This window comes from Equus przewalskii, chromosome 5, assembly GCF_037783145.1.
Source record: "Equus przewalskii isolate Varuska chromosome 5, EquPr2, whole genome shotgun sequence".
Lineage (NCBI taxonomy): Eukaryota > Metazoa > Chordata > Mammalia > Perissodactyla > Equidae > Equus > Equus przewalskii.
The window spans coordinates 56,629,905-56,657,244 of record NC_091835.1 but is presented as its reverse complement, the minus strand read 5'-3'; the positions used below and the strand labels follow the sequence as shown (position 1 = coordinate 56,657,244).

At 41.0% G+C, this 27,340-nt stretch overlaps 1 protein-coding gene across 5 annotated transcripts; it reads left to right on the top strand.

Moving 5' to 3' along the window:
* On the top strand, nucleotides 1-27,340 carry SINHCAF (SIN3-HDAC complex associated factor). Of its 5 annotated transcripts, none has more exons than XM_008523893.2 (6): nucleotides 1-263; nucleotides 13,873-14,020; nucleotides 14,876-14,975; nucleotides 16,585-16,711; nucleotides 21,668-21,818; nucleotides 25,265-27,340. In XM_008523893.2, the coding sequence occupies exons 2-6, from the start codon at nucleotides 13,893-13,895 to the stop codon at nucleotides 25,422-25,424; spliced, it is 666 nt and encodes a 221-aa protein (XP_008522115.1). In that variant the 5' UTR covers nucleotides 1-263; nucleotides 13,873-13,892; the 3' UTR covers nucleotides 25,425-27,340. The 5 variants fall into 5 exon arrangements, with proteins under 5 accessions (XP_008522115.1, XP_070477096.1, XP_070477097.1 ...); XM_070620995.1 differs by lacking the exon at nucleotides 1-263 and adding an exon at nucleotides 382-468; XM_070620996.1 differs by lacking the exon at nucleotides 1-263 and adding an exon at nucleotides 1,490-1,793.

The following is a 27,340-nucleotide window of genomic DNA, read 5'->3' as shown; positions in this document are numbered from 1 at the left end:
GCGCGGCCGCCGGGCCTTCTCCCCTCCCAGCCCTCGACGCGCGCGCGCCCGTATGCAAATAAGTTCGATTCACGAGAATTTTGTACCGGGAGCCGCGCGTGCGCAGAGGGAAAGCGGAATCTACACCTTCCCGGCCAGCGGTAGCAACTGCAGAACTGCAGGAGACAATCTTTCTAGACAAGGCAGTTGAGGAGGAGGGAGCGATTGGAGGGGGGGGTTGGCCTCGGGAACGTTCTTGCGCGTGGGACGGCTGCTTTGGGAAGGTGAGTGACTCTAACCATGACTCTGGTGCAAAACTGTCTCCCGAGGCTTTGATTGGAGTGGGTTTTTTTTTCTCTTTTCACCTCACCCACCTCCCCCAGTGCTTCCACACACACATACACACACAGGAAGTTTTGTCTTGGAGGTGGCATTGCTGGGAGCGCTGTTTTCGTGATCCTCAGACCCCGGATTCTTTTGTATACGCAGGTTTAGCGTGTCTTTTTTAATTGGGGAGGGTCGTGGAGGCAAACCGAAAGTCTCGGGTGGGGGAAGTGAGTGGCGCCTGGAAATGAGTGAGGAGTCGCTGGAGTTGAGGGATCCACGTTGAAGGTGACAATGACTTTTCTCAGCCGCAGTGTTCTCTGGCGAAAAGGAGCCCGGTGGCCGAAAGGCCCGGGAGAAAAGGACTTGCTGGCAATTGCGGAGGGGCCCCGGGTCGGTGCATCCGCGTGGGCGCGCGCCCCGGGAGTGGTCGGCGCCGTTGTTGCACCTAGTGGTGGAGTTTCTTGCAGCCCCTGCGCGTTTGGATACGGGTGGACAATAAACGCCATTCGCTCGAAAACTAAGTTGCCGTCTACTTGCGAGCTGGCGGGCGGGCGGGGGTTTAAATCGGCCTCGGGGGTCCGCGCTGGGCTTTGCCGGAGTGCACGCGGCGTGGCGTTGTCTGCCCAACTCCGGGGGGGATGCGGATGCGACAATGAGAGCAACACGCGGCCGCTCGGAAACGGCCCCGGCTCGCAGACGCCTCTTCCCCCTGGACCGCGCCCAACAGCGTTGGGGGCCGAGGTGTCTGCGGAGCCTCAAGTTTTGCTCGCAATTTCTTCACCTGTAGCGTAGATGTGGGCGCCGCGGTCGGGGATTTCTAGGGCGAGCGTGTGCGGCTTAAGATGGCCAGTCGGAGCCAAGTTGACTCGGGGATGGAGGCAGCGGCGTTGTCTGCGCGGAAGGAGTGAGACAACTCCGCAGAGCACTGCTTTTTGTGCGGAACATGACAGACCACGTGCTTGGGGCTGCGACCCTGCTGCTCGTCGGAGGGCTGTCTGGGCGTCCGGGTCTGGGGCAGCCGTGCGCTGCGGCCGCTGTCGGGGCGGCCGGCCGGCAGGACAATGTGATTTGCCGATGATGGCGTCTTGCCAGTTTAAAAAGCAGAGTGAAAGTCGCCAACTCTCCGCTGGTGCGGGGCGGGTCATCGGGGCGTTTCTCATCAAGGACATTGCAAAACTTGGATGAATTGGGCCTGCCGCGGAGGGGAGGACGGGAGGACGGGCTCCCGGGGCGCGGGGGCCGAACCCTTCCCCGGGGTGGGGGGGACCGCCCAGGGTCTCGCCCCTGAGAAACGATCCGACATCCCTGATGCTGCACGTAGGCAGCGCCCGGCTGGACAGAAAACAAAGAGCCGCATGTGCCCGTGCGGGCCCCGTCGGCGCTCGGGGCGGAGGGCCGGGCGGCTGGGCCCCCCGAAGTTCGGGCGAGTTTCGGGAGGGGCTTTTGTCCCTCGGCCCCTCGCGGGGAAACTTTGGCGGCGCTCCTGGGTGAGGTGCCATGCTGCGGCGCGGGGCGGCGGCGTGCTTCCGCGCTCCGGGCGGCCGGCCGGGCGGCCGAGGGGGCGGCGGGCTGGGGGCCCCGGCGATGCTGCTCGAGCGCCGGCGGCCGCGATCGCCGAGGGCCCGGGCGAGCGTGGCCCCGAGTTCGCGGCCCGTTAGCCGCGGCCGGAGCCTGCGTCTGGGAGGTCTGTGGCTTCGCCTTTGAAGTCGAACTGTTGCCATGTTTGAATTACGTCAGGGCAAAGCCATGAGGAGGAACAAGCCCCGGCAGCGCGGCGTGCGGGAGGCGCGGCCTGCGGGAGGCGCCGGGCGGGCGGGCGCGGGGCCCGTTGTTCCGGCGCAGGTGAGGGAGGCGGCGCCGGGGCCGCGGCTCAGCGCCCGCGCCCCGCCAGCGGCCCTCCGCCGCAACTTTCTCCCCGATCCAAGTTATTTTCTTTACCAACACACGCCCCGGGAGCATTCCGAGCTGCTGCCTCCTTGCCTCCCTTCTCGGCCGTCACCGCGTGCCCGGGGGGGAAGCGCAGCTCGGAGGGCCCCGAGGGCCGTGCGAGGCCGGGGGAGGCATTTTGCTGCTTTCGGGGAAACCGGCGAGGACGGCGATCCCCCTTGTCCCCCCGCCGCCGAGCCGTGGCCCGGACGTTCAGGGGACTCAGCCCCGACGACACCCGAGAAACCACGCTGGGGAAGTTTCGGGGCTCCCTGTTGTCCTACAAAGGGAAGCGAGGACTGTGGCCGAATTGTGCGTGCTGCTGTTTTCTTTGTGTTGACGTGTGGGAGGGGGGATCGGGAGGGGCAAGGTTTGTTTTGGTTGGGGGGGGTGGTTTCTGGGGGTGGTAGGGCAGTGCAGAGTTGGTGCTGGCAACTAGGACCCTCGTAGGTTTCTTTGTTTTTATTTTCTCGCTCTAACCTTCGCTGACTGCAGGCACTGTAAGGCTGGGAATTACTGTTTAGCCAAACGTGGACCCTAGGCAAGACAGTTTCACCCCAGCAGTCCTTTCCCCCCGCTCCTCACGTTGTCCTGAGGAAGGTTAAGAAAACTTTACCCCCTCTTTTTCTTTTAATAATTAAAAAAAATGAATTTGACCTTGTCATTAAAAGTACCCTTAAAGCACCTGTTTTTCAACTAGAGTTTGCCAGGCTTGAAAAGCCTTTTAATAATTTATGTTGCAAAACCGAACACGTTTATTAGTTGCTCCATCTAAATTAAGTTAAAGGCTGGGAGTTTGGTTCTGGTGGAGTTGGAGAAAAGCCCGATGGCATTTAAAGTATTTATATAATGATTTGGGGAAGGGGGAGACTTTCTTGGCCCTAAAGGTACGCCTGGCTCCGTGTTTGGTGATTGTTCGCTGCGTTATCTTGGGATGACCTTGAAGAAGCTAGCGCAAAGGGAGTTGGGCCTTTCTTTGAGATTTCTCTGGGGGCTGGGAGGAAGCTGCTGGAAGGGATGACACAGGTAATGGCTAGCTATCCTTGCTAGCTTCTTCTTAGTTCCTGTGAACTGGGCTTGACCTTCTGATTACCCCTCTTAGAGTTTTTCAAGCTAACTTTTTTTTTTTGGTATGTGGCCCCAGGCATAGCTCAAAAATTATGCTGGTTTGACACATGGATGCTTCTTTGGTATTTGGGGTTTGCCTGCAGTCTAGACATCCGATAAGCAGCACTGTGTCTGTTGCTGCTTTCTCGATTTCTCCTGCGTTTGGATCATGTTTAAGGGTTAGAATCTAAAAGTGGTCATTACAGAAAAATAATATCCCTAGATGCCGAGCCCACACACACGAAAAACTTCATGCAAATTGAAATCTGTTTTGTGCTTTTCATTGTTTTGTTGTTAAACACATTTCTGTCAAATTTTGTTCGACCAAATTACAAATACCTAAAGGCAACCAATATTAGTAACAGTACATTTCTGAAGTGAATAGAAACAACGTGTCAAGAAAATGGAAAACTTTGGATTTAATAACTTTATGGCTTCCCTTTGGACACTTGTTTCCCTCTCTGGGTCGTGTGTTTAAAATGCATATGAGGTGCTTTGCAAGTATACCGTGAGGTTCTTTGATTTGTTTTTCTGAATTAGTATTTTATAGTCAAGTTATGGCTAGAATTTCAATATCCTGGGAAAATTCAAATTTCATATATAGAGCTTAATGGTTTTTGTTTGAAATATCCGGTGATCTGTGCCACGGAGGTGTGGTTTATCAAGGGGAGTTGAGAGTGGGAGAGAGGCAAACAAGTTCTCTGCTGCCTTCCCTTTTTGCATTGCTTTTGAGGGAGGTTGGAGATGAAAAGTTCAATAGGTAGTATATTCTAGAACCTTGGAGGGCAGCAGCCTTCCAGGCTGCTGTTGCTGTTGCAGTCTATTCTTAATTCTGTAGATCTGGAACGTGGATGGTCCATTTTTTCCCAGAGTTGTAATCAGGCCCTGGGAAAACCTGGCTGGTGGCGCTCAAACTCAGGCAGATTTATGTCAGGAAAGCAATCTGAGAATGATTTTCCATGTAAAATAAGTTTTTCACTGGGGAAAGCTTAGGCTTATTTGAAATCTAAACCAACTTCCCAAGCTGTTATGAGGACAAATTAATTTACCATGCCAGGCACAGAGTAGGTTGCTTTAAAAATAAAACATTTTCTTTTCTCCTTAAAGATGCAAGGAATAGAATTGGCTAAGAAGGAAGGGAACACGTTTGTGGAGGCACGAGGTTAGTTCAGAAATCTCTGGGGTTAAAATGCCTAAGTTCAAAGCTGGGATCATCTTAAGTCACTTTGTGGGCTCGTTTTCTCATTTGCAAAAGAGCAATAATAATACCCAGTTCATAGGGTTGTAAATAATTAAGCAAGTAATGTGCTTTGTAAATATTGGCTGCTTTGTCCTCACAACTTTGGGAAGTAGACATTTTACAGAAGACAAAACTGAGGCCTGGATCAGTTGCCTTGCTGGAGGAAAGATTCAGTGAATGTTGAATGGAAAGAATGAGTGTCTTTGCCCTCCCCCACCTTCAGAAACTGGTTCTGGGAAGACACTGTCTTCAACTCTGGTTACCTATCCAATTCTGATTCAGCAATTTTACACCAAAAAGTCCTGTGGAAATCTAGAAAATGCCATTTTCTTTCTTCCTGATTTCTTTGTCCACAAGAGCATCCAGGATTTTCCACATTTAGTTTTGACTCTGGGGGTTCTAAATTGAAAATACTTTGTTGTCTTTTGGTTCTCCAATTTCTCTTTTAATTGCATCTGCAACGAAGGTTTCCTGTATTATGGAGATGATCTGGAAATGCATCTAGTTCATAAGAAGGGGGTTTGTTTCCAGCAAGGGAGTTTTTCTTTTTGCATCAGAAATATAGAAGTCACAGGCACATTTGCTATTACATATTCAAATACAAAAGTTGCAATTGAACTAAAATAGTTCGCTTCTAGCTTTATATTTAGTTGTTTCTACCTATTATAAGTTTGATTTAGCTTAATGTTATTTTAATTTGGTGATGTTAATGTATGCTGAGTTTAAGTAGCTCTCATTTTGAGATTCATTTCTCCCCACACTGCTCTCCTAATCTCCCCTTCCTCCCCACAGGCCTGCTTGAAATAAGCAAGAAATATTTTTCCTACCAATTGTTATGAAAGCATTGAATTGTTCACTATTAATCTTCTCTAATTAAAACCACTCATTTGGTTTACATTTCCTGGAAATCTTTAAACCTCACAATTTTTTTCCTACAGAAGTCTATAGACTAAATTTTAAAGGAAATGACTCCATTCAAAACATCAGTTTTTTAATACACATCTTTATTGTCCAGACCGTTTCCCATTCCATGCCCTTAAATACACTCTTCAGATCTGTTTTGGCTACCCCACTCTTTGGATAGTTAGCAAATTCCACCTGTTTCTCTGTCCCATGTACAGTCAGCACCTGGTTGTAGTATAAGATTTAGTTCCTGCCCTGCAGCAGTTTACCACTGAGTAGAAGAGATAGGACAGTGAACAAGTATGTGAAATCCTGTATGTTAGGGGTTCTAATAAAGGTATGGAACGGTTTTGTAAAAAGAAATAATACTTAAAGAATTTCCCAGGTTCAGGAGATGGAGGAGAAACCATCTCAGAAATGGCAGCCTGAGTAGAGATGTGGCTAGTTATTAAAGTTAGTTTGACACTCCTGGAATATCAGAATTCCAAGTTGGGAGCAGCTGGTAGGCAGGACCAGATCCTGAAAAGCTTTGAATTTCTTGCCAAGGAGTTTAGATATTATCCTGAAGCCAGTATTGGTACCTTGGAAGAGATAATTAATATTTGAACTGTAGGAAGATAGTACCTGTTGAAGGATGCAGGGAAGCCAGTTATGAGGCCCCGACAGGGGTTCCAGAACCATGGTGAGGGACCACCAGACAGCAGGGGTGGAAGGGCCGTGAACCAGAGAAGTGAAGGAAGAAGCAGAATCTCCAAGGACTTCATCATGGACGTGGTGGGGACCAGGTGGAGGATGAGAAAGGAGAGCCCAGTTGACTTCCAGACTCTTTATGTGATTGTATGGGTGATAACCAAAGATAGGTGAATACAGGAAAAGCATGTTTGGAAGAGAAGATTATATAATCATTTTAGGGCATTTAAATGTTAGGACTGCCAGTCCTTGTGTTGGCGCTTTACTGATATTCAGGAGAGTTGGGATTTATCCTTATTTTATAGATGAGAACATGGAAGGGTCAGAGATCTTAAGGAACTTTGCTGAGGTTTGGCTTAGACCAGGTGTCTGCTCCCATACTCCCTTTCGGAACATTGTTGTCAAGCTTGAAAATGGGAGAACATTTCCACAGAAAGGAATGTGGCCCAGTTTCATGACCTTAAAGTCTCCCTGAAAAGGTTAAGTTCCTCTTTTCACACAGACCTAAGCTTAAAAGAAAACTTTCCGAAATCAGGATTCTACCCTCATTTTAATTTGTTGGACATGCCCTGAGACAGATGGAGTTTATGTTTCTATAATGTGCAAGTCTTATAAATTCAAGGAAATAAATGGTGTACATACACTGATATTTTCATACTCTTGCTTCACAGCATCCCTGGAAAGTAGAAGTGAGATTTTACCCTAATGTTACAGAGGGGCAAATAAAATTAGAAGTGACTTCCCTATTCAGTTGTAAAGACAGAAGCAGAAATAGACTCCAATTTGACTCATTACAGTGTCTTTTTCACCAGACTCTCAGTAGTTACATTTCCTAACTGCTAATAATCCCTTAAAAGCAAATAAATACTATCTCCCCAACCTTTACGACTTTGTTATCCACTGGAATCTGGAATTGGCATACCCAGTATTTTTTTTCACTATGTAAAACTCAGAGACCTGGGTTTGTGATAGTTATTTTTAACCTGCGCTGTTTCAGCTGAAGACTTATTACGTTTTTTATATGAAATCATGTTTATTACCTCACATTACCTTCAGAAATAGGAAACTGAGGCTCAGCTTACATTTTTAAGAATTGCGTAACAAAGTAAATTCTTGTGTTCTTAAATTATATACAAATGGAAACATGCAATATGTACTCTTAATTTTTGTATAGTTCCTTGAGTTCATCAAATTGTATACTTTATGTAGTTCTATGTAATTATATCCCAATAATTAAATGGGAAATGAAAACTTATTTCTGAGTTTGATCCCTTTCCTGTAGGATGAGTTCTAGCCTCTTCTGCTAAGTGTGGATTCATTCCATAGGCAGCCGCAGTTATAAATACTTTACCATATAATTTCTCAGCATATTTGGAGAAGCTATTGGCAAACAAGTAGGATCCACCACCCCTTTCTCAGTTTTCCTCCAGGCAAGTTTAAATTTGTCCCTTAAAAAGAGACTAAGTAGAGTCAATTCAGAACCTTATGTGCTGGGATGTGGGCTGGTATCTAGAAGCAGGTAAGAGGAAATAATACTGTCTAACTGCTCCATGGCTTTCCTTAAGCGCTGATAAAACACGTTTCATTGTTGGGGAATACTGCAACCAAGTGGCCTAGCAGCGGGAGAACACAAAACACTGCTGTCCTATTTGACCCTTTGTGAAGAGCGTTGCTCCAGTTACGCCGTTACTGTGTGCTGGATCCTGTACTTATATGTGATTAAAGATAGCATACCGTGGACTGAAATGGTGTCAAGGGTGGCATTACCAATTACAGCAACACAGGGTTGCTCACTGCTCTTGATCACAAGTGTTTTTTCATGTTTATTTCTCTTCCTTTCCTATCATCCTGTCATTTAAAGTTCAGCTCTAAAGAAATGCATCTCCTTCACTTCAGAGTTGTCTCTGGTTGCCTGGTTCCTTTTGTCATTGTTCACCGATGCTTCCTTCCCACTTTAGAAATCTTTTGCTTCTCTCCTCTGCAGTTTCCTTCCCATTCTGCTCTCTGTCTGTTCTGATCTTGCTAGTGTGTTCCGTACTCTCTCCTGTGAGTATATTTCCTACTGTATATCTCTCCATCGGTATGTCTTTGAGGCAGTTTGTTTAAACTCTCTGGGTTTTTTCAGATTCTCTTTAGTTAAGTCAAGGTGTGTGATGGTAAGTAAGGTTTTGGGGCGTGGTGCTCTTGGTTAAAAAAAAAAGATATAAAAGGGAGGAAAGTGAAAGTTAAGCTTCCTTCATTCTTGCACCCCTCTAGTTACTAGCGGCAACCATTAGTTACTAGTTTTTAAAAATCTTTTAAAAGCCACTTTCTGTATTTAAGTTCTCATTTTAAAAACATACTATGGGATTATACTGTATAACTATTATTCAGCTTGCTTATTTCACAAAACAAGGTAGATATCTTGAATAGTTCCCTCTCTGCACATGTTGCAGATCTACTGCATTCTTTTTAAGGGCTGAGACGGTAATTCTGTAGTGTAAAGGCACTGCAGTTTAACCAGCCTGAGAATCCATGGGCATGCAGGTTACTTCCAATATCTTGTGTACTTTTTTTAAAGGTCTAGGTCAGTTGATTTTTAGAGAGAAAAAGTCATGATTAGAAGCTGTAGGGTTTTCATCTGTTGAAAACTAAGAACACTTTAATTTAGGAATGCTTTAATTTGGGAGGTTATACCCCTAATTTGTGCATATCAGAATTTTCACTCCCAGGATGGTGTGGACAAGTCATGAAGTTAACTATAAAGTTGATTTATCACCCTTGGCATACTTACTTCTCTCCCAGTTGTCCTCTATCTAGTCCATCCAGTGGCATTTTGAGTTTTGAAACTTACTTTTGAATATACCCAGAAGGAATCTAGAAAGTGGAGTTGGGGAAGTCTTGGTGTGCTTCAGAGCGCACCAGCTAAGGTGAGCCTCAGAGCTGTTGCATTTATCATAATAGGAACCCTCTGCATTTTCCCCAAATGGTAAATTAACACCCTTATAAGATTTAAAAGGCAAGAAAAAACTCAGCAGAATTAAGTTCTTCACCTCTCTCTCTCCTAATTCCTATTAAAAGGGTACTAAAACCTCTAAAATTTGCATTTCACTATTTTTCATACTGTTTCCTGGTTGGAGCTTAAAAAGCAAGTATTTGGTATTGTTAAAACTTATGAGAGATCTTCTGTAAGCTTAGAATTATTTATCAGAACACTTTTCTTAAAGAGCGTCCCTTCAGTATCGGCTGTTGCTGTGAAGATTCCTTTTCTTTCCCATTTGTATTGTATTGCAGCTGGTAAACTTACCTTATGTGTGTTGAATTAAGTGTAAAATAAGACATCAGTCTCTGGTCTTTGGCTTCATAATCTCATTAGGGTAGATTAGAATTGGCCCTTAGTATCTTTGGGATACAATGGTTTCCTCTCCCTTTTCTTGTCTCAACACTAAGGTTGCATTCTCCGTCCTTTCATTAAGTTGATCATTAGATTTATATGAAATTTACAGCTTTAAAGTAGAAGAAACCCAACAAATCAATCAAAACAAATATGTAGAATTAATTGTTAAACATTCACTTTTTATTGTCTGTGTTATGACATTTTGTTCATATAATTATTTCTCATGGCTTTTGCTGATTTAGGTATTAACTTTAATGTTTTTAACTTCAGAAGATTGAATTAAATTGAATAGAAAAGTAATTTTAGCATGATGGATTGTCTTTAACTGTTAATAGTATTTTAAAAATTTGTGGCTATCTGGCTGACAGTAGCCAAAGAAATAATGTCAAAGTGCTTTATAAAACGTGAAGTGCTATACAAATGACAGCTTTTTAAAGAAGTTTAATCAACACATTTATTGGGTACCTACTATTCTATTCTAGATGCTTAGGATACAATGATGAATAAAGACAGTAGAACTCCTAACAGCCTATTTTTATTTTTAAAAACAAGCTTACTGAGATATAATTCACATACCATAAAATTCACTCTTTTGGGGCCAGCTCAGTCGTGCAGCAGTTAAGTTTACACGCTCTGCTTCTGCAGCCCAGGGTTCGCTAGTTTGAATCTGGGTGTGGGTCTATGCATCGCTTGTCAAGCCATGCTGTGGCAGGCGTCCCACGTATAAAATAAAGGAGGATGGGCATGGATGTTAGCTCAGGGCCAATCTTCCTCAGCAAAAAGAGGAGGATTGGCAGAGGATGTTAGCTCAGAGCTAATCTTCCTCAAGAAAAAAAAATTCACTCTTTTAAAGTGTACTATATGATGGCTTTTAGTGTATTTACAGAGTTTTGCAACCATCAGCACTATCTAATTTTAGAAGACAAATGAGCTTTTAATCAGCATTTTAGGTCTTTCCTGGTTTTTGGCTTTATCTCAAGGCTTACTTTTCTTCTGGTTTCCCCAAACATATGCTTAACGGTGAGATAGTATGGGATCCGCTCTCATCTGTAACTATTCATCGATTGGGAAGCAGCTGGTATTTGCTTCCTTCTATTAAAACATAGTGCTGAGTGAGGTGATACCTATGAGAGTAGATGCAAAAGTCCCAAATAGTTTAATAGCTGACAGTGTCATTTGAACAAACAAAATAGATCGTTCTGGAGGAATCATTTAATATTGCACAAATGCGGGACTACGCAAGAAGTATTCTAAAGAATCATCAGGTTTGTTGACATAACAGAAATTCCAAATTTAAAATTAAGTTGTGCCACGCCCACCCACCACCTTCTCAAATATATAAAGTAACTTGGTTTCAGAGATGTTTTGTCCTTAGTTTCCCTCCGGAGATTAAGTAGGCTTTTTGCTGCCTTTTTTTTTTTTTTTTTTAACATGAATGGGTCTATATATTTTGTGAAAATACTTCACGTTAATCTGTGGGCTCCCCAGAGCGCCACATGGTTAAACACCAGCCATGCTTAACTGTAAACAAAGCCCCAAATGAAGCCCCCGTGTATTCGTGTATTCGCTGCAGATTCCCGGGTGCCTCTCAAGGTGAGAATAAGCTCAGAAAAGGTGTAATAGGTTATTAAGTAATCATCCCTTAAAACGTCCATGCACTACTTGTGTGCTGCGTCAGGACAAGTGTCTGCCACCTTACTGCCTTTAGCCCTGCCTTGGAAGAGAACGAACCCTGGGAGGTCGATCCCTCGCAGATGTTTAGGCAGAAAAATTTTGTCAGGACAAACACAAGGACACAGAGCTATGTAAAGGATTATCAATCAGACGACATCAGGCTATTTTATTTTCCCTGATGTCTAAGAATATTCCTCAGACCGCAGAAAGGAACATCTTGTGGGGACTGCTGGGTAGGTTTTGCCGAGATCCCCAGCAATAGAAAAGGATCGTACACAATAGCTGCTGATGAAAAGGAAAGCCTCTAGCCCAAGCCTTCCTTAACAGCTTGCCAGCCTGATAGTTGGCACAAACTGGCTTCTTCGTCAAATCCAGCCTCAGTGAGTGTAGTTCATATCTTGGAGATGATCTGAATGCCATATAGTTTGATGGCATGTCTGTTTGGGGGAAGAGAAGGGGATTGTGAGGGTAGAGATAGGAATCTATCTGTTGTAATAGGATTTGGGCTGTGTATTAATGGAACGAACTGGCCTTTCTTGCTCTGCTTCCTTTGTCCTTGCTGAGAAGGGAGGCTGGAGTTTTCTAGAGCTATTGGTGAAGCTGGCGGCTGTAAGAGGAACTGTGGACTTTTGACCTTCTTCTTGGTCCTGGAGACTGTTAGGGGAGAGCCCACAGGTTGGTGCAAGGACTGGAAAGGGTTATATTACATTTTTGCCTCCAAACAGGAATATACAAATTAAAGCAATAACTTCCACTTTCTTAGCACTTTTTTCTTTAAAGTTTCTATGCTCCTGTGTCATTTGACATTGTTTTTTCCACAGCAACACATGACCATTTGCTTTAGGAGGCCATTTTCTTTTCTGTTGTCATTAGATTGAAAAAGTCTGCCTCATTTCACGGGCCTCACTGTAGCTTTTCCTGCTATATATAGAGTAACTTCCTCTTCTTCTTCTCAAAAAAATCAAATTCCCAGGTATTTCATTTAACGAAAATAATTAACTTAATCAATTAAGAATATTTTGTTTTCCTGTTTTAACAATTCTTAAATTGGAGTAACTGTTAGTTTAGACTAAATGATCGAAATGCATCAGTGGCTTTCCGCCCCACCCCATCTCCCTGTGCTCGCCTCCCTCACCAACAAAACATTAAAGAAAAACACTTGATGAACAATAGCCCCTGTTTAAAAGGAAAGCTTCACTATTGAGCTAATTATTTGCTAATAAAATCTTTTTAAAAACAAATTGTAATGTAAATCCTCTGTCTATATTTCAGGATATCTCAATCTCAAACACACACAAAGCCTGACTAGTTGGTTATTTCTCTGAGTAACTTGCTCATAAATACTTGCTCTGGCAGCCTAGCCAGAACTGGAATGGAATGGGGTCAGGCAAGAGAGCATCCCAAGACAAATATTGAAGTTTTTGTTTTACTCATAGATTTGAGTGTGTTTCTGAAAGAACTTTAAACGGATGGTTATCTATGATTTTAACTTCTAAAACTAGGGGCACAAATCTAACTGGTATTAATAATTTTCTCTTATTGATGCTTTATATAATGCCTTTGTGATAATTTGTAGTTAGACCCTTACACACACACACACACCCCTCCCTCTGGATTTGGCCATTGGGGTTTAGTTTCTATAATAATTGCCTTTTCATCACCTTTCTTGGTCCAGATGTTCTGGTGAAGCTGACCCTTAGTTTCGATATTCTAAATTGCTTTTAAGGTGCAGACTTCCTACTGCCTGCTACATTTTTGCTACATCTAGCCCTTGAGCTTCCTTGCTTGATGTCGAGTTGTTGTTTTTTTTTTTTTTTTTTTTTGATCACAAGCATCACAGTTTATCTCACTCTACATTTCTTAGACATCTACCTCCCAGTGTTCCTGCTCTCAGGCACAGAAGCCTCATGGAAGAGCTCCAGAAACCTCTAACGACTGAGGGGCAGACCAGTGGGCAGGCAACATGAGCTCGTTCTTAATTTGTCTTAAAGATTTATGAAATTATAATTCTTAAATTCTAACCCTGGATTTTTGTGAATTTTACATCCTCCTTTCTGTAGTTTCAGTTCAGGGCCGACTTGCCTGCTTTAGAACTTCCCATTTATCACAGAAGAAATCCCCTCCAATCTCCCATAGGGCAAAGTAGGTCCATATTGAGCTACTTGTGTGCTTAGTATCAAATAGTGGTCATGGTAAATGCACGTAACTTCCCCAGAGGGGAATCACATTAATGCAAAGGTGCAAAATAAAAGGGAGTGCTTTAGATTACATTTTAGGGTGTGTCCTTCACTGTGCATGATTCTCATCATTTTGTAGCATTGTGAGGAGAGTTTGTTATATTTTCTGCTTAAGAACTTGATTTTTAAAAAGTGCCTCCCTCCACCCCGGTTTTAGAAGGAGTGTTTGCCAGGAGGGTAGGGGGAGGTGGGGAGAGGCCTTGTTAAATAGTTGAGGTGTTCTGTGTCTCCTCTACACTTGGCGTGCTCGTGCCAGCAATGGAGGTGCGTCCAGGAGGCCTTCTTCAGAGCTCTCCTGTCTGGCTTGGTCCTGTAATACCGCGTTGCCGGGGGCGGGGTGGAGCAGAGAGCTCTCTCTAATGGTTTCTTGTTATAGCTCTCACAAAGCCGTGTCAATTCCCTTGGCTTTACAGACTATTGCCCAGAAGAAAAGATGTTTGGTTTTCACAAGCCAAAGATGTACCGAAGTATAGAGGGCTGCTGTATTTGCAGAGCGAAGTCCTCCAGTTCTCGATTCACTGATAGTAAACGCTATGAAAAGGACTTCCAGAGCTGCTTTGGGTAAGATCATCTGATGTTTGTACCGTGCTTAGAGTGAAAAAGATCACAGCATAGGGAAATATTTCCAAGCAAGGTGCCAACAAATAGTTGGATAAAACAAAATACTTAACGTTGAACCATTTCCCATGTTAGAAATTAATTTCACCACTTTATCAAAACATTTGTTGATCATATATTTTTAATCCTGGGCTTCGTAGTTACTTTGAAGGTTGTCAAAAAGGGTCTCAACCAACATTGCCTTTTTAAATTACATTTTTCTCGTAATGTCTTCATTTCCAATTGTATACATAATAAATATTATCAGTGTTTTATCTGTATGTATTTATAATACAGAAAAAATGTAGTAAGTGAAAGTTCCTTAGAGATACAATTAAAAAACGGCTTGGCAACTAGTCCTATAGATTTTTTCCCCTCTTATGCAGATATAATCATTTTTTTAAAATTAGTGTCTCTGTTTGTTGTGCAGCTAGAATATCATGGCACATTATTTTACTTAAAGGGTGGCACTTTGTTCCTTGTGAAGTATCTACACATTTCAAGAAAGATTAATTGGACAGCGTTGTTTAAAACATGGTGAACGAGATCTCCTCTAGGTTGTAAATTTTACTATTCAATTTTAAAAACATTCTTTATTTTAAAATGACCAAATTGAAGTACCTAAAACTGATTCATTAGCTCTAGAAGTTAATTGTATTTCTGAAATATACTACAGAAATAGTGAAACGGGATCATCCAGGATGATTAAAAATAGCATCTATAAACTATAAATGGAGAATTTTTTTCTGAGAGAAATGTACTTGCATCAATTCTTTAATGTAGAGGAGGCTAATAAAGGTTTGATTGTTTACTTATCAGGTTGCATGAGACTCGCTCAGGAGACATCTGCAATGCCTGTGTGCTGCTCGTGAAAAGATGGAAGAAATTGCCAGCAGGATCGAAAAAAAACTGGAATCATGTTAGTTTATCTTTCGTCTTTCTCGATTATATTTAGAGTAACATTAGTTTCCCCCCTAATTTAGGAAGTAATATGTCCCTAGGGTGGAAAAGTCTGAAAAGAGTAAGGAAAAACACTAGTTGTGCTCAGATAGAATCACTTAACATTTTAGCGTGTTTGGAAAGCAAAATAGCTTGGTGTGGCATTTTCCCAAGGCGGTATCCAACATACCCATTTTGGAGATTCACAGTGTACATTTCACATACTTTTAGGTTTAACCCAGAAATTCCTAGAGTCAGTTAGATGTGGATCGTTTTTCCATCCTTTTTAGGATGACATTTATCCTAACTTATGTTGGTACTAATGAGCACATAGTCTTAGAATCAGAACTGGGTTTGAATCCTGCCTTCACCACTTACTGGTTGTGAACCTTGGGCAAGTTAGATTTATTCATAAAGTGCAAAGATAACAGCTATCTCATAGAGCTGTCGTGAAAACGGAGCAAGATGGTACATATAAAATGTAACACATGGTAATTGGTCAATTAGATGGAAGCTACTGTTATTCTCTATATGTAAATCTAGTTGAGATCAAACTGGTACGTGAATGTGCGTTCTGTGTGCCCTTTCATTTTAAAATGTCGCTAGAATTCTTCATAAAATATTCCAAGACCAGAACAACACTGTTAAGTTTTATTTAATTCTTCTGTATGCTAGCTGTTAGAAGATTTATGACATTTATACCAAGTATTTGTTTTTAAACAGGCAGGTGTTTATTCTTTACTTTTTTTCCTACAGTAGCCTTACACTGTCCTTTGGTGACAAGGTTACATTATTATGATAGGTTTTGTGGGTCTGTTAACTTACAAAAAAGTGAGTTTTTCTTTTTATTAGTAGCTTATCTGGAGGAGATTCAAATTGTGATTTTGAAGGTGATAACAACCTTTTTGTAGAAGGGTAGAAGTCTGCAAATAGTACATGTGAATGAATGCTTAACAACTGGCACCATACTGGGCTAGACCAATGGCCATGCTGGACTGTGGGAGAACATGCCATTGTCATCAATAACTGACCTCGGGGATTAAGCGTGTGTAGTGAAAAGAACATAAAGCATAGGTCTGAAAACCTTGATCTGAGTCTTGTCCCCTTCCGCACCTTGACCCTTGCCCATTTTCTAGCTTAGTGAATGAGGCAAAATAGATAATTTCTCTTGTTTTCCTTCACCCTAAAATTGGAGTAGCAAAAATAGTTCCCTTACTGCTTTGTGGTGAAGGTAAAAGTATGTAAAAGCTTTTTGTAAACTGCCAGATGTCATGCTGTAGAAATGTTAGTAGTTAGGCTTGATTTTTCTTTACCTACTTGAGTCGTTCTCACCATGTATAAATCTCTTTAAATTTTTTGTCCAGCAGACTCCCGCTATTACCTACTTCAAAGGAAAAAAAACCCCACTAGATAACTACTTATTCTTTAATACTGTGTGGTGATGAAAAGTGCTCATGAGCTCTCCAACACTGAGTAGACAACTGTGGTTCTCAGATTTGACTCCTTCCAATAGGCATTCATCTGAACCAAAGGGGAATACAGAGGTGTCATTTTTTAAAAGGTATTAAATATTCAGTATTTTCTTCCAGGTGGTAGATGCAAGAGCAGGACCCAGTCTAAAGACTACATTGAAACCAAAGAAAGTGAAAACTCTGTCTGGAAACAGGATAAAAAGCAACCAGATCAGTAAACTACAGAAGGAATTTAAACGTCACAGTAAGTTTGATATTGAAACATGAGTACTTGAGGAGAGTTGTTTTGTTTTTATTTTTGTCTGGGGCTGCCATATGGTGTGGATGGATCTTTTCTTTTTTTTTTTTTTTTTAAGGCGTGTTAGAAGGCAGTGTTGGCTTGGTAGAGATATTTTATTTCTATGAAATCTTGGAACTGTCTCTTTGATTTTAATGTCATAAAAGTACCTTCCCTAGCTAGCTACTTCTTCAAGTTATGCTGAGACCACTCTGCTCTCTTTATTGACATCTTAATTTTCTAGAAGCTGGATTTTTTTCGGTCTTGTTCACTTGATTTTTATGCATAAGAAATTGAGGCCTGGAGATATGCAGAAAGGTAAATAATTAGTGGACCACCTGAGACCAAAGCCCAGGTTTTCTGGAATGTAACTTGAGGAATCGTAAGTCACATATTACAGTAAAGCTAGCATCAGGACTTCCGGGGTTGGGGGTGGTGGGTGTTGGGTGATGAACAGGAAAGTAACAACAAATTAATGTCAGGTTCATATACTCTTATAGGAAGTCATTGTTGGGGAGGAGGACGTCTGTAGTGGTCCTTCTGTATTTGGGACTTTAGAGTCCAGATTTTGAAAAGGAAATGCAGTGCCTCTAATGTTATGTTACATTTGCATCACCCCTGGGGGGCTCTGAGGCAGCACTGTTGAATCAAACACGTTACTATTTCTGCAGCAAAAATGTAGGAAAATTCACATAGGTGGAATAAATAAACTCTTAATAGGCTGTCAGGGTTGGCTACCTAATTGTAGTTCAGGTTAGGCCAGATTTTGTGGCCAAATCTGGTCGTTTTTTCAGAATTGTAGATATGGGTTGTGGACCTGTTTTGGAGTTTTCAGGATTAAAAAAAGAAAAAAAAAAGTTGTAGGATCCCATTAGAATATTATCAGTGCCTTTTTTAGAATAATGGAAAAAGACAGTTAAATTTACTGATCAGGTGGAGTGAGGAAGGAAGGAGCACGATCATCACTTCTTGAGCATTTTGGTCTATGTACCAAGCACTTTACATACATAATTATCTCAATGATTTCTATTTTTGAGATTAGGATAGGAAGTACGGCATGGTGATTTAACCGTGACCCAGGTCACTTAGTAAGTGGTAGAGATGAATTTGACCTCTGGTTTGTCTAACTTCAAAGCCCGGTGCTCTTTCTACAATACCACCCTGTTCTCTGGGGTGGGATAACCAATTCCCCAGGACTCTGAAGTCCTTCCAGATCTGCTACTGACTTTGTGCTGTCGAGTAAATGGGTGTTACCAGAGTCCATAGTTAGTTAATCTTTGGCTAAAATATTTGAATACATTTACAGTAAAATATTTAGGTAACATCAAATATGTGTGTATTTTAATTATACATGTTCCTTTCTTAATCAGCTATCACTAAGGGGGAAAAAAAGACTAACGTTAACTCTACCCTCCATTCTCACTAGGTATTTTAATGAATATTTGGGAAATAGTAATTTTGTTCTACCACTTGAAGGTTAGAGGAATTGATTATTCATATGTTTATTCTTAGCTCCTCCCTTTAATTATAGGGAAAGTGATAGCTGACTAACTTTTGCCTTACCTAAGGGAATATATCCAGTGTAATTTTAGATTTTTATGATAAAGCTGTGCTGTGGAGGGGTTGGAGACTGAAAATAAGTCCCTTTGAAAAGGAGTGTGGGTTTTGGAGGCTCAGAGTGAAACAAGGGTTTTCCCAGGTGCATTGTGAATAGCTAGCACCTGTGTGTAACTTCACAGTTTTGAGAGACTTGAATTTTTATCCATCACCCACTTGATGGTTTCCCTGCGTCCAGCACGTGCCTTTATCCCTCTTGCTGAGACATTCCTTCCTTTGTGGTGTTCTAGAAAGGCAGTGAACCTGGGGCTTGAAGATCTGGATTTGAGTTACAGTCCTTGACACTTAGAAATATGTGACCCTTGTGTCACTTAATATTTAACCACAATTTCCTAATCAGAGAAATGGGGATAATCAAGTCAAAAGGGGTTTTGTAAAACAAAACAAAGCATTCCTATATAAATGTTAGCTGTTTTTGTCCTGCTTCTTCCTAAGATCTGCAATGATTTCTGGTTGCTCTAGAATAAAGTTGAAAATCCCTAGCAAGTCTTTGGAGGTCCTATTTTAGGCAAAGAATATTCGGGCTGAGTCAGTTCCCTTCGTGTACATAGTGCGTTCTGCTTCCACGACTCTGCTCGTTGTCCCTACCTGCCCCATGCTATCTAATTATCCTTTGTGCCTGTCCAAATCCTACCTAATTTTTAAGATTTTAAGAATTACAGTTCTTGAAAGGATTTTCCAGACCTACATTCTACAGGAGAGTTTTTCTTCCTAACTGCATTTGTATATAGATAGTTGTACCCCAAGTATCAGGTTAAACCATATGGAATTGTCATTTTTATAGGCAGAAAATGGTCAAATAACTGCAATTTCAAATGGCTCATAGATTTTATTAAGCACTTTCTAGGTTCGTGAGTTTTCTTCAGCAGCATAGAGCTGACTGCTCCTGCCGTTAATTATTTGGGCAGTCTTTTAAACATTTAAAGCCTGCTGCTCGTGAGGATTTTGTTTGTTTTTTATGAAGTTAAGCTATTCATATATTAGAAGTAAATGAACATATTAAAAACACTAATGGTGCTCTCTTTGTTTTAGATAACTAATTTTATTCGATTTTAACTTTTTTTTTTAAAAAGATTTTATTTTTCCTTTTTCTCCCCAAAGCCCCCTGGTACATAGTTGTATATTTTAGTTGTGGGTTCTTCTAGTTGTGGCATGTGGGATGCCGCCTCAGCCTGGCTTGACGAGCGGTGCCATGTCTGCGCCCAGGATCTGAACTAGCAAAACCCCGGGCCCTGGAAGCAGAGCGCGAGAACTTAACCACTCAGCCACAGGCCAGCACCCGATTTTAACTTTTGTTAATACAAAACACTTGTGAGCTCTATGCAAAAACATTTTCTTTAGTCTGTTCCCTCTCATGCAGGATATGACAGAGGATTTGATGTCTGGTAGATAGTAAATATTTGATTGGTTTTTTGAATTGGAGGATTGCTCTCTCCACCTATCCTGGGGTGGGGGACAGTCTTTAGCTAAAAGCAAGATGTATATTAGGCTCAACTCCTATTTGTGATGTTGCTGTCTCTGTGGAATAGCAATATAATAGCCTTACAGCGCAGTGTCTATCCACCAAAAGATTTCTTTTCTGGCTTGTAAATTTATATGAAGTCTTCTGAGGACAAAAGTGCTAAATCATGTTTAGCTTGTATTCGACGAAATTGCTTTTATTCCTTATTAAATCAGAATCTGCTGTTTTCCCTTTATGGGTAAGATGTCATTTTTCTTTGGTTGCTTTCAAGATTTTTTTCTTTGTCTTTAGTTTACAGAAGTTTAATTATGATGTGTCTTAGCATTGATTTCTTTGAGTAAGTCCTGTCTGGGGTTTGCTTAGCTTGTTGAATCTACAGGTTTATGTCTCCTGCCAAATTTGGCAAGTTTTCAGCCATTATGTTTCTTTGAGTACATTTTCACCTCCGCCCTCTCTCCTCTCCTTCCAGGACTGCAATGACACGAATGTAGGTTTTTGTTTGGTCCCCCAGGTCTCTAAGGCTCTGTTCGTTTGTTTTCTCTCTGTTGTTCAGGTTGGGTAATTTCTGTTGTTCTTTCTTCCAGTTCACTGACTGTTTCCTCTGTCCCCTCTATTCTGCTGTTGAGCCCGTCCACTGCACTGAGCTTTTGATTTCATTTATTGTATTTTTTCAGTTCGAATTTCAGTTCCACTTGGTTCTTCTGGATACTTTTTATTATTTTTTTACCCGACCTTTTTGCTGAGACTGTGTTTTCATTTGTTTCAAGCGTGTTCAAAATGGCTTGTTGAAGCATTTTTATCATGGCTTACTTTAAAATCTTGGTAAGATAATTCTAACATCTCTGTCATCTTGGTGTTAATCCTTTGCATACAGTTTGGGATCTTCCTGGTTCTGGATATGATGAGATTTTTGGTTGAAACCTAGACATTTTTAAATTATATTATGAGACTCAGGATCTTATTTAAACCTTCTATTCTAACTGGCTTTTTTGACACCCCTCCAGCAGAGGAAGTGGGGGAGGGGCACTACCTTGTTACTACCGGGTGGTGTTGAAAATCAGGTTCCCCACCCACCCTCCATTGACATGTTGCTGCTGGGTAGGAGTTAAGGCTCCCATATGGTGGGGGTGCTCTCGTTCCTGGTGGGCCATGGTGAAATTCCTGACTCTTCGGTAGGCTTACTCTGACACCACCGTGGCGGAAGTGCTGGGGCAGCCTCATAGAATGGCAGTCTAGGCTCCCCACTTGGCCTTTGCTGGGGTGAGGGCCTGTTTTTTTCCTGGTGTTTGGCTGGACTAGAGTGGTTATTGTCTAATAAAAGTTTCCTGTCTTGCTAGGCTGCTCCTTTCCTGGTCCTTTGGTTAGAGAGAACAGACTTTTGTTGGCTTTTTCTTTTTTTAAATTTTTTTTTTATCATCTGCACCCATTGGCATTTCTCAGTTGCTGGCTTCTTGAGCTCCAAGACTGGGATTTATGAGGCAAAAAGAAAACCCATAAAAACTGAGGGACTCACCACCACGTCCTTCCTTGGGTTTTGAGCTCCCTAGCTGTTGCCAACTTTCAGAGTCTTTAGGTTTGTTTTATATGTAATGTCCAGGGTTTTTAGTTGTGCTTCTTGAAGCAGGAAGAGTGGGGACAATATGTCTGCTCTTGTCTTCCTGGAAGCCTAAGTCCTCATTTTCTTTTAGAAGCACTTTAGTACAGATGTCTTCAGATAACAATAGTGAATAGGAAATAAATTCTTTTCTTCTTTTTCCTAACTCATTCACAGTGTTTTATGCTGAGGCTTGGTTGCAGTTGCATATAATGAAAATATACATTTTTTTCTCTTGTCTTTCTTGCAGATTCTGATGCTCACAGTACCACCTCAAGTGCCTCCCCCGCTCAGTCTCCTTGTTACAGTAACCAGTCAGATGATGGCTCTGATACAGAGATGGCTTCTGGCTCTAACAGAACACCAGTTTTTTCCTTTTTAGATCTCACATACTGGAAAAGGTAAAAGCAACAGAAAAATGTCTCTCTAACCAGCAAACCTTCTTAATTACAGGCAATGGGTTCCCACTTCCTTAGCAATTAAATGGCATTTGGCAAACAGCTGGTAGCACACATGGTTGGAGGTGGATTAAGCAAAAATTGAGCTGAGAGTTGAGATCTTGTCTGCTTTTCCTATTAAAATTGATTCAAAATAAAAATCATGTTAGAGAACCTAAATTTCCTATAATGGAGTAGACTAGGTAGTCATTCAGACCAACTCTCTCACTGAAAAAAAGTAAGAGGGCTAGACTTTAAAATGGCATTAATAAGTGGTTAATAAGGAATAATCAGAGGTTAAATTCTAAGTAAATGTAGGACCCTCGGAGTCAAAAAAGAGGTAGGAGAAAAAAGAAAAATTTCAAAGGGAAAGTGGTTAAGGATTTTCTAGTTCACAGATTCAGGAAGAATAACAAATTAAAAAGCAAGATAATAAGCAGTTATCTCATGGGTGAAGAAAATTCACCCACAGACACTTCATACTGAAACTACAAACAAAAAGACAAAATAGATCTTGAAGCAGTGAGAAAATAAAGATTATTTTCAGAGGAACAACAAACACCCAAAGCTGAGTTCTCACCGTGAACAAAGGAAGCCAGAAAACAATAGATTAATATCTTCTGTGGGCCAAGAGATAATAACTCTCGACCTAGCATTATATATATGTAGCAAAAATATCTTTTGTGAACGAGGGCTTAAGACTAGAAAAAAAAATTGAGAGTTTGCTGCCAAGCTGACTCCAATAAATGAAAATTCTACAGGCAGAAAAAAGAGATCCCAGATTAAAATTCTGGGAATGATAAATAAAGTAGCAAATATTTAGGCAAATTTAAACAAACACTAACTGCTTAAAATGACAATACTTGTGGGAGTTAAAAAAAAAAGAAAGAATTACATGACAACAATAACATAAGTCAAGGAAATAGAAGTGGTAGGTAAAGTGTCCTGGTATCCTTTGCATTGTGAGAATAAATATATTGAATAACGGTAGAATTTTGTTAATTAACAATGTAACCACTAAAAGAATAAAAAAGTGTAAAACCTCCAGAGAGAAGGGAAGAGTAGAGAATTTAAAAATAAACCTAGCAAAACAACATGATAATAGAAAACCTCCGTATGTTTGTAAATTAAGAAACCACGGGTCCAAGAAGAAAGTATAATATAAATTAGAGAATCTTTGTAGCTGAAAAATACCGCAAATCGAAACATGTGGTATGAAGTTAAAGAGGTAGATAGAGGAAAAGTTAATTGCCTTCAATGCTTCTTAGAAAAGAAAGACTAAAAATAAACGAAGTGATATGTAGCCAGTTTAAAAATTAATGAAGCCCAATATAAAGAAAAGTAGACACAAGGAAATCCAAAAGATACGACTGGAAGTAAGTGGAATAGAAAACCAGTAGGCAGTGGATAGGATCGGTAAAGCTGAGTGGTTCTTGAAGAAGACCTGACCAAAAAAATGTCTAGAGATAAAGTGGATCAAGAAAAAGATGCTACACGTAAGCATCTTAGGAAAGAAAAGGGACACTTAGCCATAGAGAAAGCAGATATTTAAAAGACAATAGGTACTATAAACAACCATATGCTAGTAAATTTGAACATAGAGGTGAAGTGGACACCGTAGTAGAAAAAGACGGTTTACCAAAACTGTCTCAAGAAATAGAAAACCTGAATGGTCTCATAAAGAAACTGAGTCAGTAATCAAAAGGGGCTGGCCCCATGGCCTAATGGTTAAGTTCTGTGCGCTCCACTTTGGCGGCCCAGGTTTGGTTCCTGGGTGTGGACCTATACCACTCATCGGCTGCCATGCTGTGGTGGTGCTCACGTACAAAACAGAGGAGTATTGGCACAGATGTTAGCTCAGGGCAAATCTTCCTCAGGAAAAAAAAAAATTGATTCAGTCATCAAAAGTTTTCCTTCAAAAAATTCCAGGCCCAGATAGTCAAGTTCTACCAAACATTCCAGAAACAGATGGTTCTAATCTTGCACTGGCTTTTCCAGATTATGGATAAAATAGGGCAGAGACCTCAAGAATTTTATGAGGCTAACATAACTTTGACACCAAAACAGTATATCATGACCAGATTACATTTATTGTAGGGATGTAAGATTGGTTTAAACATTAGAAAATCAGCTAATGGAATTTGCCACATCGATAGTTTCTCAAGGAGGGGGTAAAAATTACGTAACATCTTAGTGGTACACTGAAGATGTTTGATAAATTTGAACACTCCTTGAAGGTTTAAAATAAAACCTTTAGCAAAATAGGAATAGAAGGGAACCACATTGCTAAATAATTGACATTTTCAAGTAAAGTTGACTGTGTTCCCATTCCTACACCCCAGCAACATAGCCTGGAAAAAACCTTTAGACATAGGAACTGATGTGTACAGCATGTTGTTAATAGCAAAAATTGTCCCATCAAAAGGAGAGTGGATAAATAAATTATGAAATAATCACATGGTAGAATACTAAGTTAAAATGAAATCTCTATCTAACAATATGTATGAATCTAAATTAATGTTGAGCAAAAAAGTTGCAGCATTACAATATGATTTTATATATGTTTCTATATATATCTGATTTTGTGTGTATATATATGAGATAACTAAAGCAATATGTGTAGGGATGCAAACATATGGTAAAATTAGAGAGGGCCATACAGGGGTAGTTCGTAAGACATGATAATTTTTTTCCTTAGAATATGTGATCTGTAGGTGTTTTTTGTCATTTTTTATGCCTTTATGCATATTTGACAATATATGTATATATATATTTTATCTACTCAGTATTTAATTAAAACAAAACCAGCAGCTGTATCAGCCTGTTTTTCTTCAGAGTTGGTGATTTTGGGAAGAAACAGTTTATTATTTATTTAGGAAGATTAGCACTGAGCTAACTGCTGCCAATCCTCCTCTTTTTACTGAGGAAGACTGGCCCTGAGCTAACATCCATGCCCATCCTCCTCTACTTTATATGTGGGATGCCTACCACTGCATGGCTTGCCAAGTGGTGCCGTGTCCGCATCCAGGATCCGAACCGGCGAAGCCCGGGCCACCAAGAAGCAGACCGTGCGAACTTAACTGCTGCGCCACTGGGCTGCCCTGGGAAGAAACAGTTTATAGCTTTAGGGGCAGCCTCTGAAACTGACTGCTGTCTCTTCAGGATGTCTTCTTCCCCCTTAGTGTTTGAGAAGACTCCAGTGTGGGCTTTAGGGACCTGGGCCCTCCCCATGGCCTGGCTGATTGGGCCCACTCCGGGAGCCCTGCCATTTGTGATGCGATGAGGTGGTGGAAGTAGAACCTTTTGATTATGTTGTACTGGTTACCCATAATGACGAGTCGATTTTCTTTGTTTTTTTGTATTCCTATTTTTCTGCCTTATTAATATATTTCTCCATTTTTTTCTTTTAGACAGAAAATATGTTGTGGGATTATCTATAAAGGCCGTTTTGGGGAAGTCCTCATTGACACACATCTCTTCAAGCCTTGCTGCAGCAACAAGAAAGCAGCCGCCGAGAAGCCGGAGGAGCAGCGCCCCGAGCCTCTGCCCCTGCCCCCTCAGGAGTGGTGACTGAGGTGTATGTAGAAGGGGATCAACGCGAGATTGAAATGTTGGAAAGGAAACAAAGCAACAAAACGACCCTCCTATTTGTAACTCGGATACCCGCTCTTCTGCCAAAAGACAATTTCTAGAATAGTTTCGAATGGGTTATTTTTCCTCCGGTTCCATAAACTCTGACGCCAGTGTCTAGCTTACTAAAAGAAAAAAGTGTACATAATATTTAAGATGCTGAGTATTTCATAGGAAAGCTGAATGCTGCTGTAAAGTGCTCTTTAAGTCTTTTTTTTGTTTGTTTAATCCCCTTCTAATGAATGAAACTAGGGGAATTTCAGGGGACAGAGATGGGATTTGTTGTATGATAAACGTATGTAGTTCTAGTCTTTCTATATTGAGAAGCAGTGGTTGGGGCATTTTTTAAGATGGCTGGTTATACTTATTTTCCTTCATGATAATAAATTTGTCATAACTCAGTAACATGGACTTGCCCCTAGAGGGAGTTGTTAATAATTTTGAAAGATTAAGGTCTTGCCAAGGTTCTGATGATTGAAACCTGTACTACTGAATATTAAGCAGGCCAGACTAAGCTCTCTGGTACAAATACTTTGAAGGAGTACCTTCTAAATAGACAGAAGTAACTTGACTGTATATGTTGTCACCTTCCTCCATATTGATATTTGATAAAGATTTTAATTTATATGAAACTTCTAAGGCAGAATGAAAGCTCCTCTTGGGGAAATGTCAAGTCTTTTGGATAAGCAATCCTGTATGAATAGTACCAAAGCATTACCATATGGTAGAGAACACACTCTATTAAAAATTAAATTATCTGAAGAGTAGAATGTGCAAGTCTTCAGGATGGCACACACACAAAAGGTTAATGCTTCTTGGGGCACATTTCTTAGAGGGCTTGCTGAGTGTGTAAATAATTGACTTTTGTTTGTGTTACATGACTGGTGACTTCACTGAAAATCTGCACAATTCAGTTTTAGCTCTGGATTACTTCAGTTGACCTTTGTGAAGGTTTTATCTCTGTAGAGTGGGTGTTTGAGTTGTTTTAACCTGTTGGGTTTTGGGGTTTTTTTTCACTCTATATTAAAGTAAAATTCTGCTCAAAGGAAAGAGGTGTGTGTTAATGCTGAGTGGGTTGGTTTTGGTTTGGCTTCTTGTAGTCAGGCTTTCTGAACGTTGAGATGTGTTAGAAGATACACCCTGAATGTGGAGCTCTTCAGTTCTAAAATCTTTATTAAAAAGCCTCTTACTTGAACCCAAACCAAAGTACTCTCATTGCCTCTTTTCTAAAAGTTCAGGAAGAGTAGATCACCAGTTCAGAGTTTTCATAGTGAGGGAGGATTGTTTGCCTGCCTTATAGTAACATGACTCAGTGCTTATTTTTAAAACTGGATTTTAAAGATTGGATAGTATAAATAACAATAAGGAGTGAGCCACTTTTTATGGGCACCCTATAGTTTTATAGTTCTTAATCTAAACTTAAAATTTTATATTTCTTCCTTTTGGAGAAAACTACAAGCCACCGTATGCACAGACTACGCAGTGAGTTGGGTCGGCTCTCCCAATGCCTTTGAGGTGTATGTCAAGAGTCCCAGCCATTATCATCTTCCTCCTGAGTTCTTTCGAAATGGTTTTTTTTTTTTTGTACATTTTGGCTGCAGTATTGGTGGTAGAATATACTATAATATGGATCATCTCTACTTCTGTATTTATTTATTTATTACTGGAACTCAACCACAGTCTTCTTTTTCCCCTTCCACCTCTTTGCCTGTAGGATGTACTGTATGTAGTCATGCACTTTGTATTAATATATTAGAAATCTACAGATCTGTTTTGTACTTTTTATACTGTTGGATACATATAATCAAAACTTTTACTAGGGTATTGAATAAATTTAGTCTTATTAGAAAATAAAA